General features: G+C 35.4%; 2 protein-coding genes across 3 annotated transcripts; both read right to left on the bottom strand.

Moving 5' to 3' along the window:
• Window positions 1–9,666, bottom strand: Invadolysin (leishmanolysin-like peptidase, invadolysin). Of its 2 annotated transcripts, none has more exons than XM_088047199.1 (13): window positions 9,447–9,666; window positions 3,699–3,796; window positions 3,571–3,601; window positions 2,842–2,924; window positions 2,051–2,344; window positions 1,795–1,998; window positions 1,523–1,748; window positions 1,288–1,475; window positions 1,099–1,231; window positions 896–1,055; window positions 669–835; window positions 498–617; window positions 1–447 (listed from the first exon to the last, which is right to left on the bottom strand). In XM_088047199.1, the coding sequence occupies exons 1-13, from the start codon at window positions 9,570–9,572 to the stop codon at window positions 280–282; spliced, it is 1,998 nt and encodes a 665-aa protein (XP_087903325.1). In that variant the 5' UTR covers window positions 9,573–9,666; the 3' UTR covers window positions 1–279. The 2 variants fall into 2 exon arrangements, with proteins under 2 accessions (XP_087903325.1, XP_087903326.1); XM_088047200.1 differs by lacking the exon at window positions 9,447–9,666 and adding an exon at window positions 4,241–4,339.
• A 722-nt stretch (window positions 9,667–10,388) lies between these two features.
• On the bottom strand, window positions 10,389–12,010 carry FeCH (ferrochelatase, mitochondrial). The gene is made up of 6 exons (XM_088047438.1): window positions 11,864–12,010; window positions 11,645–11,819; window positions 11,380–11,601; window positions 11,233–11,334; window positions 11,020–11,185; window positions 10,389–10,973 (listed from the first exon to the last, which is right to left on the bottom strand). The coding sequence occupies exons 1-6, from the start codon at window positions 11,892–11,894 to the stop codon at window positions 10,503–10,505; spliced, it is 1,167 nt and encodes a 388-aa protein (XP_087903564.1). The 5' UTR covers window positions 11,895–12,010; the 3' UTR covers window positions 10,389–10,502.
• Window positions 12,011–12,291: the final 281 nt, after the last annotated feature.

The following is a 12,291-nucleotide window of genomic DNA, read 5'->3' as shown; positions in this document are numbered from 1 at the left end:
TGAAATAAAACACAGTTTTATTTGTATTATTATCTTACAAAATACCTAGGACTAAAAATAAATATAATACTTAAAGTAAAACTCGTTGACAAGAAAAACTATACAATGAACTTTGGGTGAGGTGCTAATCGCATCTCCTCCGTCTCAATTTTATACTACTCTTAACAAAATCGTTATAAAGTAAAAATAGTTACACAGCCATATTTATATATTTCTGGAATGTCTTACCTAATTTGGACATAGAAAAATAAGAAAGAATCTTGTTCCAACGAACACAGATTAGACTAGATGTCCTCTGGCACATACTAACAAAGATACAATAAGAAATAACGAATTATTTAGTCTTGAAGTAACGGAGGAACATTTAAGTTCATCTCTTGGATACTTAGTGGCAGGTGGTGCTTCGTCACTACCTTTACAGCTTTCATTTCTGGACGCAAATTCTTGCTGCAAGTTTAGTTTTATTTGAAAAGTTTCGGAAAAATTTGGGTACTTACAGCACAAATTTCCCTACACGATGGACAGACTATAGCACCTTTATGGAGCCACCCGTTACTAATAATTCTTATCGAAATCTGTTGGTTGGGATGGAAACACTCATAGGAATAATTATCCACCTAGACAAAAAACTAATAATTGAATCCGAGATATTTGACGTTAATACACACCAAAATATGTAGGCGTCCGTCCTGGCATCGGTACCCATAGCAACCAGAACCCCAATGCTGCCATTGCCTCATTTGTCGACAAGATCGCTCTTCCCACATTTGATTAGTATGTTCAAAGCAACGAGAATTTTCCCCGTATTTTTCCAAAGCAAAGTTTTTATCAGGCTCTGGAACAAAAGAGTAGAAATTTGATCTTTGAAGCTGAGGCCTGCAAGGATTCAACTCACTCGGGTTGTTTTCCGCGTACTGACAATGCGAGCCGCGAACAATAACGTTCTTGGAACGCCAAGTGAATTCTTGAATGTAAGGGCAGAAATCTGCAAGGGCTACCGAACCCCCGTAGTATTCCTCAGTACCGGGCTCCACGTAAGTGATACTGTCAAAGTTCTAGAAAGATATTTAGCTGTCTGAGCTAGATTTTTCAACGTACCTGGTAGAGTTTTGGAAGTTTTGTGTCATGAAGGACGAGATTGCAAAGGGCGACGGATGTACGATCATCCGTGCATTCAGTTTGAAGAGGATCACGTTTGACTTTATTGCAGAATGGATGAATCGACGCTCCCCTGAGGACACCAATTACGGGTAATATAAAACAGAAAGTAACATGACGTACGACTACCTTGTACTTTTTAGTGTGATCCATTCTTTACAACTTTTCATCACAAAATCGCAGCCAAGCCCCTTACCCCAAGACATGGGTTCGGCCATGGAGAAATTAGCAAGATACCATCCAGTATCCTCCATGAGTGCTAAAGTAATCCTGGAAATAATTGGGTTTTGGGTGTGTGTACCTGTCATTGCTTCATTCTACAAGAAAATTGTTACTTTGCTTCAAACTGATGATAATAAAGCACCTCGAAGACACGCTTTTCCCAATGAGTCAAGGCAGTACCTTCTTCACCTTGATCTTCCAATTCTGCCCCTTCCAACTCTTCGCACTTGAAATAACGACGAACTTCCCTCACTACATTCTTGGTCACGATCATGTTCACTTCTCGTTTCATCACACCAGACCTCACCAACCAATTTTGGCGCACGAAACTTTTAATAACTCTATCACTCCACTGGTATGTTTGAAGCCTAATAAAACCATCAAAACCACTTCTGTTATCATACCCAAACTTACTTTTCATTCAGAGGCGGTTTCCCTGTATCCACCCGCCGTTCCGTTAACGGCTGTCCATTGGAATCGCGATAAAACGCGTACAAACTCACCGAAAACCCCAAAGCGTGCAAAATCTCATGCTTGACTGTAGACAACAAAATCTCCACTTCTTGGCGCTTGGTGCTGATGCTGTTCGGACACAAATTAGCATGCCCCGCAATCGGTCTGAATAAAAAAAACTTGACTCATCCGTTTTATTACATGTAATAACACTTACCTGTCTAACGCGGCTTCTTGCTGGCAATGTGCAGCGTATGCAACGGTTAATGACTTGTTGCATCGCTCCGTCTGCATAGCGGATACGTAGAAGACAAAATCGAAATCCTCGATTCCTTTTCCCGGTGTCGATCCTCTAGCCACACCGCAATCTTGACCAGTGGCATTACAAGTTCTGCAAACGTCTAAGTGCTCCTCCGGAACCTCCACTTCTCCACACATCGTCTTTTCTTTGCAAGTGTCGATGCAGTGAGTCAAACCGTTTTTTACGAACACTTGGGTGTCGTTGCATTTTCTACAATTTTCGTGAGGGTTTTATTAGATTGAGGATGACCTCAATTTTAAATTGACAAAGTTGTCAGTATTATAAGCCGTGCAAACAATACTTTTGACTTGTTTGACATTGTTAGGCAGTTTTACTTTTTTGCGCTCAATTAGCCCTTTTGGCTTATCTTGCTAAACTAACGTGAATTATAATGAGAAGCGAACATGAAGTTTGTTACCCATTTTCACTATTCATTACTGTTTTTGTTTTAGTCTTTATCTCGGCGAGCGTTTGCAATAGCGTCACGTAATTGTGATGATGAGACCTGAATATTCCCATGGAAAGCACTTGTGCGCGAGCAGAACTTTTGAATGAGAGAAATTCGCTTGATAATTGCATTTTATCTCCAAAATCTAAACGCGTTTGAGTGTCGCTTTTCAGGAAGAAATTACTTCATTACGATTATTATTATCAAGAGAAATTAGTTCTACAGGCGCATACGGTTAGCAGTTTTAGGAAGCGTTTACCTGGTTAAGCGTATTACATTTTCCACTTTTCTTACAAACAATGCCTTCTCCCAGAAACTAACAGCTTCAGGTAATATTGTTTCCTGCAAGAAAATTCCAAGATTTTAATTAATGGGTGATTCATTTAACATGAAACGATGTTAATACAGGATGCGCCTTATTGGATTTCCGAGTCTTTGAACATTTAGTGAAAATTTAATTTGAAAAAAGGGATCGTAAAGCGTGAAACCAGAAAAAAAGCGAAAGTCACGTTTGAGAAATATTGGCATCTGCATCACATAAGTGAATATCGCTGATTTTATAGCATCCTGTTCGCGATAAATTGGTCGCCGCTTTATACACATAATAGCAAAGCGCTCAGCTAAATTCCTCCAGAAAAGCTCCAAACTGAAATTTCCTAAATAGATGACTATTTAAGAAATTCCAAATATAATAAGCATTTCTAGATTTCAGAATGTGGAAGATTGAGTCTGAAAAATTCCTGTCTCTTTGTAGAAATAATATGAATCTCAACTTCAATTAAATTAAAATGTAGTTTCCATGCGAATGAGCGAATTTTTTTCTATTGCTCAACACAAACGGTATGATATCAGCCCGATAAAAATGCAGCGACCAAAGTCCAATTAGCCATCGTTTCGTTCCAAATAATCGCAATTCACTTCGTTCAAAGAATGTAGATTACAGGTTACCCAACACAACAATAGCTCCAATTACGAAATAAAAACTTACATTGATAAGATCGAATCTCTCAGGATCAAGCCTGAAAAAAAATTGGTCAATACAGAAGAAACTGTCCAAGCAAAACAAAAGCCGGCTTCATGCAGATGTCTAGAACAGGTTATGATTACATTACATACCTGTACACACTCCAGTCGTAATGAAGCAGAATTCTTAAAGGCTGGTCTAGACTCCTTTTCTTCATTACGTGAGCAGGTTCAATGTGCGTGTGAGATACCTGAAATTAAAATGCACGATGAAGAAAAAAAAATTGCGTGTCGCAGGAAAATCACCAGAATTAAAAATGTTCGGGATATGTACTCGATCAATTTTAATTACGAACGTTGAATTTCCTGTCCCTCCGGCTTGAATTGATTCGTAATTGCTCACTCCGGTTCACTTTCTTCGCGATTGTTACAATTTGCGAATGAAAGTCCGGAAAAAAGTGTTTTAGTGAACATCCCGTGCGGTTTTCTCACACTACTCTAATGAGAATGTCATGTTTTTTGTAAAATCGCATGCTTGTATTCATCAATTTGTGGAAATTCGAGATTGAAGCGGTTTTTCGGCGCAAAACCATTGACAAAGACTGTAATTATTCCATGCCGCCTGATAAAAAACACGCAGTTTTTTTGGTAAAAAATATCTTCCGTGATTATGAATAAATATGACTTGGAATTACATTCTCTGATGACGTGAATTCCATCCTGAAAAAAGTCGTCCCACTATCCTGTACACAAGCTAGAGGACAACGAGCGTCGAACATTTCTTTAAGTAGCTAAATAGATGTATTTATGGAGACCTTCAACAAAATTACATCTGAGTAACAATAGTAAACTTCGAGATCTTCCTTGATCCTTTCACTTCCGAAGATTTTTCTGAATTAGTCTTTCACATGATTACTCGAACACGCGTTAATTATAAAGATGCGCAGTTGAAGGCACAGTTCTAGTTTAGGGACCGCAACAAACGATTGTTGTTCATTAAATTTAAGTGAAGTTATCATGCAGCTCCCAATTGATCAAATTGTTTTCTAAACTTGGTCCATCCTCATTTTACAAATTACATAACTAAATAACGTTGCATCAATAACCAAAAAAAGCGAAACAGTGTATTCACTGAAAGTAGTACCACACTAACACACTTTGAATATGTGTAAAGAAAGTTTTACTTGTTGGCCAGTGATAAACTATCGACACGTGACATCGTGACATGCATAAATTACGTAACTATTCGGGCATTTATAAAAAAAAATTATTTCTACAAACGGACCGTGTTTCCCAACCGCAGTATTCTCTAGTGGCAAAAACTCGTGGCAGCGGGTCCATGCATCCACGATCCAAAAACAATAGTCTGTGACGGAAATAGCAATAATTGGATTAATTAAAATTAATTTTCAGTAAACTCACGTAATCAATAATTCAACAGCTGAAATGTATCATCGCATACGCACAATGCATGCAGAATCACGGATTTCATGAATACGGTTCAGATTATATTCTATGACCGCAAGTTGTAATGAGAACTCGAGCTTTTGTGTAATTCCGGCTACAATAAAAACAATTATGAAAGCTCTCAGTGTTTCGCTAATACGCGTGAATTTCAATGTTCTGGTTTGTTTTAAGGAATTATGTAATTAAAGGAAATTTGAAATTTGAACTCTGGAAGCGAGGAATATTCCAAAACCAACAAAATAATACACGAGGAAGATAATCCACCTGAACTTTAACATATCTGCAGTAATCTCGACACAATTAAAACGACGCCGAAAAAGTAGTGTGCGACACACCGCGCCGTCAAGGGAGGATCAGCTTGCCTACTAAAACCAAGGTCAGTCGCGCGTCCCCTTCCAATGATTAAATAAACAGAAAAATCAACCCTCGCATTATTAAAATGGAAATATATTCATGTTTCTAGCTAAACTGGTAAAAATCTAGCCACAGCGCCATCTTCGAGTCGGTTTTCTGCGTGAGTGGCTAATTGTTTATGAAACTGAAAGTGTAGAAACCGGTGAATAACGAAGGCAATTTGTCAAGGGTTCATATTGTTCGGAAGAGCAATGAACCAAGACGAAATAAAATGTACCACCGAAACGTCTGACAAGCTTTCACGCTATAAAACTGGCGATTTTAGGAATTTATTATTTTTCATGCGAAAACTTGGCATCTGTAATTATAAAATTTGGGAAAGTGTTTGTTTTGCAATACAAATACAGAACTACATACATACTAACATCTGGGGAAAAGTTTGCTTTCTCCGTCATAAAATTTCAAAAAATTCTGTAAATGCCAAGATGAGCAAAATATTAAAGATTAGCGATTTTTTTCTAAAAATTGATTTAAGATGTTCAAGGAATTCGTTAATTAACTTTCATAAATTGCGAGGTCGGTGTTACTTCTCATTCATATTTAAAATTACAACTAAATCAGTGGCCATAAAGCGATTATTAATCGCATTGTTTATAATGAATTAAAATACATTTCCATAATTCATCAATTAGCACACATCAATGAATAAACTAGATAAAACAGATGCTATAGTTCCCAAAACACCAAATAACTTTCTCAAAACGACAAGGAAGCAAAGCCCGTGCGTTACATAACATAAAACACAAATTTTTAACACAAAGAGTCTTAGACCGGTTATAAGCAATTAGCAGATTTCTAGCACAATAACAAGCTTACTTCAGGTTACATAATTTCACTATAGCTACAATTTAACGATGGACATGTTATTAATTAGCTCTTACAAAATGTATACATTATAACATGTTCGGCTTCGCTCAGAAATCTTGTAAAAATTTTATTTGTACGATCGTGAATTTCAAACTAAGGCTTCTCAATCATTTCTATTGACAGGGATGCCAATAACATTTTGCGCTCGTTGGCACAGATAAAATACGCGAAGCGAGAGTTTTTCGGCTGTTATGAAATTAATAACATAATTACTGCAGTTTTCATCATTTAATTTGTATTAATTTTCGGACCGAAGTGGTCAATTAAAGATATTTGCAGACATTTAAATGACATCCTGGCTCTCCATTAAACATCTGAAGTCATATAAGATTAAATGGAGGCGGCAAATGATTAAGTTTTTATCAACGGGGACAAATTGGATTCGACTCCGTTTAAATGTTTTGGTTTCTTGTTTAGTTTGGAAGAAACTCATCTGAAGTTAATTTTGTCTATCATAACTTGGACCATGAGAATGAATTTCTTAAATGAGCTAATCACATTATTCAGTATTTTCACCCGAGAAAAATTTTCTTTCTAGCGTTTAGGAATTTTATTAACTACCATCAATCTAATTTCAGCTTCATTAAGGTTTAATTTTAATAAACGCAGAAGAAAATATTAATCACATACTCTGCTAACCTAAAAAACAATGAATCAAATCGCAATTTCCATATCTTTCACGTGAAATTAGGTAATTAAAATGTGGAATCATAATGTTGCGGAGGAAGAGAAAACAACCTGATCTAAAAAATAACAAAAATATTATGATACCTTGAGGAATTTCGTGCTAAGATTTATCTTTGAGCTACTTCATGCATTGTTATTATTTCTACATTGTTAGCATTTCTGGGAAAATCATGTGGGGGATAGAATCGATAAACACAAGCTTCAAAATGGCGATATCGTCCATCTTGAATATGTAATATTTAGTTATCATAGAATGATTTTCTGTGATTTTTTTCACTTTATTTTGATCAATGTTTTGTGTAATCAATTGAAACATCGTTTTTATCTGTTTACGAAGGAAACATGTTTTCCGCTACGCAATTCTAGGAAGTTTTCAGCAAAATATGTATTGTCAATACCGAGAGAATTTCAACTTGTAACATCAAATTTCTTTTTTAAGTTTAATTCTATTCAAGTTTGGTTTGTAAACGCACCAAATTGCTATTGTCTGCACCACGATTCGTTTACTTCATGAATTTGAATACTTACTGTTTCGAATCACAAATGTGTACTCTCATAGCTTTCACTTGAATTTAAGTTAAAATGACACTGCTCACAATACTCTGAAATCTGTTCAAACAATTTTATTGATTTGTTCATATCACATACTTTCACGAATTTTTGAGGTTTCATCTCGTGTTCAGTGAAAAAACTGGGAAGTTTTGGTCACGATTAGATGAGTTACGCGTTGGCTAGATCAGAATTTTACACTTTAATGCTTACGTTCTAAATTTCATTTAAGTTCTGCCTTACACTCTAATTATTATAGCTCGAATATGCTATTACAATTATTCTGCTTCGTGTGCTTCTGTTTAACACTTTAAATTTATTATTACGGTTTGCTGAAATTGAAAGAGTCCTTAAAACTCTTTTAAGCTTTGTGAAATCTAATCTTGAATTTTTAAATCCAACCGTACAAATTCCCGGACAAACATTGTTGACCTGTTTCCAGCCAACTTGTTTCTTAATTCCGAAAATAAAATATTGACAACCTGTCAATGTTTGTGTAGTAATTAAAAACTTTTTGAAATTATATTGGGTAAAGTTTCGAAATCTTTTAACCTCGACTTTAATCACAAACACGCATTGCTTGACGATTGGAATCATAGCTCTCATTTTACAATTTAGTTATGAAATTAAAACCAGATGGAAGTGTTTTAAATTATTTTTATTCGCGTCAATAAACATTAATTGATATAATCTTGTGTTCAAGTGAGCTAGTTAATTGGTCGCTTCGAAGGCTCTGAATACAGACAGGGTGGGACTACATTGAAATAAATCATTTATTTAAGGCTGTTCAGATTTATTCTAAGAGAGTTCCTGATAAGTGATAAACTAAGGAGGAACTTTTTGGCGGCATTTTTCGCTGATTTCTACTATCAAGAATTAGAAAATCAGACTGCTAAACTAGGTAATGAAATCTGATCTTGTCTTCTCTGGTGACCTATCACCTACACATTTCTGGGGGCAACAACTCAACAGATCAACCACGCCAGACAAGATATCTCCATAGTTTTCTTGAAAGTTATTTAATTCCATAAGAAGAGGTACATTAGCATTATCTTCTAGGAAAATAGTGCCCAATCAATAAGCCGTCGTGCGTTTCAAGTCCCTGGATTGAACACTACTAAATACGACCGACTTCTATGACCTATCGCACGCTACACCATAACCCCTGCCTGGTGTTAGCGTACCATGAAGTAAGTAAGTACGAATTAAATTTCCGCCATGATCACTAAGTGGCAATCGGCGTTCTTTTGAAAAGGGAGAAGTATACATACACAAATATTAATAATGTTGATGGAACAGTTTTCTAATATTATTATTGTGGTGTTGGTGTAATTTGCCGCAACTTTTCAACTAATTACTCCAATTCACGTGACATTCTAACTTTTGTTAGCCCCAATTTGGCAAAAACAATAACCATGGAACAATTGTGTCGCGGTTTTGCATTATTGAGATTTCTCTCACCTCGCCTGACCTTACCATTACAATTTCAAATTTAATAAAGCGAAGCATAAAAAAGTGAATCACGTTGCCAAGCAGCATTTAGCATTCGTTATACAATATTTGTTGCCAATATCTATTGATCCAATGATACAGAAAACTTGTTTTGCTTACACTTGGTGAATAATTTGCATTAATATTGTTGTTATATAATGTTTTATCAACATTTTTGCATTACACAGAAACGAATTCATAAATTGAAATCAATTTATCATCTTCGTTCAGCTCGTTGAGGTGCGAATTTGCGAAAATAAAATCACCGGGGAAACCCGGAACCGCTCACGTGTTCACCTGTCAAATTCAAAATTTGTTTGGAAAAATTTCCGGACATAAAATACAGAACTGAACTAAACACAAAACTTAAAATTAGGGTAGTAAAATAATTTTCAAGCATAAAAAAATAGAAAACATTGGACTAACCTCATCATACTTGGGGTGCACATGATTGCAAATTTTATGGCCCAGCACTCCGATTTCATCGAATGTTAATAAAAAACTTAAAAAAATTACACTAGGTGTGTATTTCCATTTAAAACCAACCACCATCTTTTATAAATATTATTATTTACACACATAAAACATTCGCGTTTGAGGTTAGAAACAATACACAAACATTACTACACTAAACCAAAGCTGTCAACGAACTGCTGCTGCGGCAATATCGTTTATAAACCTCCTACTATGCGCATGCGTAGATCTACCACCGCCAATATGATTTTCTTCAAATTTGAGGAAAAACGGCACAAGTAAGCGGGAATTTCAAGTTTCCCAAGCACTTTTTTCCCATTGATCAATATAAATAATATAAATACATACAATGGTTTAGAAATTACAAAAAATGTTTGTCAAGTTAAATACATATAAATTGTTACTATTGTTGTCGGATGGTGAAACTTTCTTTAGAAAAAAACCCACGACTTTCCTCAGGACAATTAAATCGCTCATTATTAATAAAAATGCAAACAATGTGTGTGAACAAATAAGAGCCATGCGTTAATATTGTGTCATTAGGAGCAATAAAAGTTGCAATTAAGTGGTTTAAAGGCGATTATCTCCATAATGGAGCAACCAGATTTAGTTTTTGTGTGCTTCCAAAAAGTACGGAAGTTAGCAATATTTCTTTACAAAACATAACTAATATAAAACTGTTTAATAAATATTTATTTCCTATCATTGCACAAAACAGTTTTTAATATTTATTAACATAGTTATAATGGAAATAAAACTGCACTACAAAGAGGCTAATAATTCGTTCATATTTATATTCGTAAAAATGAATTCAGATCGAAATAAAAAAATCAGATTTCGCGGCTCGAATAAGTGATAAGACTAGAAATGAAGTCATGAAATAAAAAGTCCAGATTTAGATTAACACAAATGAACTTTATTGAAACCAATTATTAACAAACACATCATATAAAAAAGGCACCAATTCACATTTACCATTTTACCAAATTTTTCCAAACCAAACCAACTTTAAATTCTACAAACTTCGGAATACCATTTTTTGCTGTGATAACAATTCGCGCTAACGCAATGTGGGCACCTGTTCAAGAACTTTTTGCCCACTGCAATTTTGTTCTGTAAATGATTATGTACAATACTGGAAATAGCTTCAATGAACAAAGGATGGTCGTTAGGCGCTGGCACTCTTCTAATTTCCTCGACTCCAACTTCTTCCGCCAATTCCTTACAATATTCAATGTCCAATTCGTGTAAAGTCTCAATGTGTTCATTAACAAACGCAATGGGAACAATAACGAAAGTCTTTTTGCCTAACTTGACGTAGTTTTTGATTGCTTCGTCGGTAAATGGTCCCAGCCATGGTAAAGGACCTACTTTTGATTGCCAGACTAATTGGTAAGGATTGCAAAAGTCAAGTTCCTGCATAACTAAGTTTACAGTAGCGCCAACTTCACTAGGATAAGAGTCTCCACGGTTCACAGTCTGAAAAAAAAAAATGCAAACCACAAAAAAAAGCGAAATTTTATACCTTCAAAGGTAAGGAATGTGCGGAAAACAAGATCAAAGCATCTCTTCTGTTATTACTGTTGATTTTCGACAACTCTTTTCTTATTAAATCAGCAAAACATTTTACCAACAATGGATGTGTTGGCCACCTATCAATCACACTCAGCTTCAGTTTTTCAGGGAAGTTTCTACAAATCTGTTTTTAATTTCAATCCTTTGAAAACCAACCCCCTACTTGTCTTTAAAATGTTTATAAATAGCATTAAAACTTGACCCACTTGTGGCACAACTATACTGAGGATACTGTGAAAAAATAATAGCTTGCTCCACTCCATCCCTGAAAACAAAAAATCACTTCTAAACCCTATTAACCAACCCTCACCTTTCCAACTCTGTGAACGCGTCTTTAGTAAAAGGCGGCACATATCTAAAGGCTACATAATGCTTATGGGGGGCTGTACTAGGAGAAATCTTATCTAATCTTTTACACAACAGTTCTCCCTGTTTATTTGTCCACTTCAAAATCGGGGAGCCACCTCCAATGTCTTGGTACTTTTTCTGTACTTCTGGGGTCCTGCGTTTTGCTATCCAAGGACCCAAATGACTAAAAACTGACTTTACACCAAATTTAAAATTAACTGACCTACTCTTGGGCAAAAGGCAGTTGAATCATGTCACGATCCGTCATTATTTGGTGTAAATAATCATGAACTTGTTCGATTTTTTGGGGCCCCCCCATGTTCAATAGGACAACCCCGGTTTTGGGGCTGTTGGATATGTTGCGAGATAAACATAACCTAACTTCTTGGAGACAGTTAAAACCTATAAACCAAATAAATGAGAAGGATAAGAAAATAACGACTTACTTCGAAAAGGTAGAGGACGAGAGCACAGCATGATTCAACGAATTTTTTGAAAATTACGGGTTATGAGAAAAAGACTGACACTAGGGAATTTAACTTGTGTGAACTTAGCGCCAAGACTCAGAACCTTAGATGTGACTATAGATAACCCACTGTACAGTGAATTTTGGTAATCGGTCTCCCACCACATGAAGTGTGACATCTATAAAAATGTCTCACAAGCTTTACATAATATTTTAGACCTAAATCAGTGAAAACATTTTTTTACTGTTTCTTTTTAAATTGAATAAAAAATAATTTTTGTTTACAATTTTTATTAAAACATTACATACATTTGACTTAATTACCAGGTAAATAGAAAACTAATTTTTTACTGTCTACTTCTTTGATAAAAAAAATTAAATTGTACAAAATTTACAATAAAATGAAAT

The sequence above is a fragment of the Gnatocerus cornutus genome, chromosome 10 (genome assembly GCF_029298725.1).
Source record: "Gnatocerus cornutus isolate USDA-ARS CGAHR chromosome 10, icGnaCorn1.1, whole genome shotgun sequence".
In the NCBI taxonomy this organism is placed as follows: Eukaryota; Metazoa; Arthropoda; class Insecta; order Coleoptera; family Tenebrionidae; genus Gnatocerus; species Gnatocerus cornutus.
The sequence above is the reverse complement of the archived record's forward strand: the minus strand, read 5'-3'. Positions and strand labels throughout refer to the sequence as shown.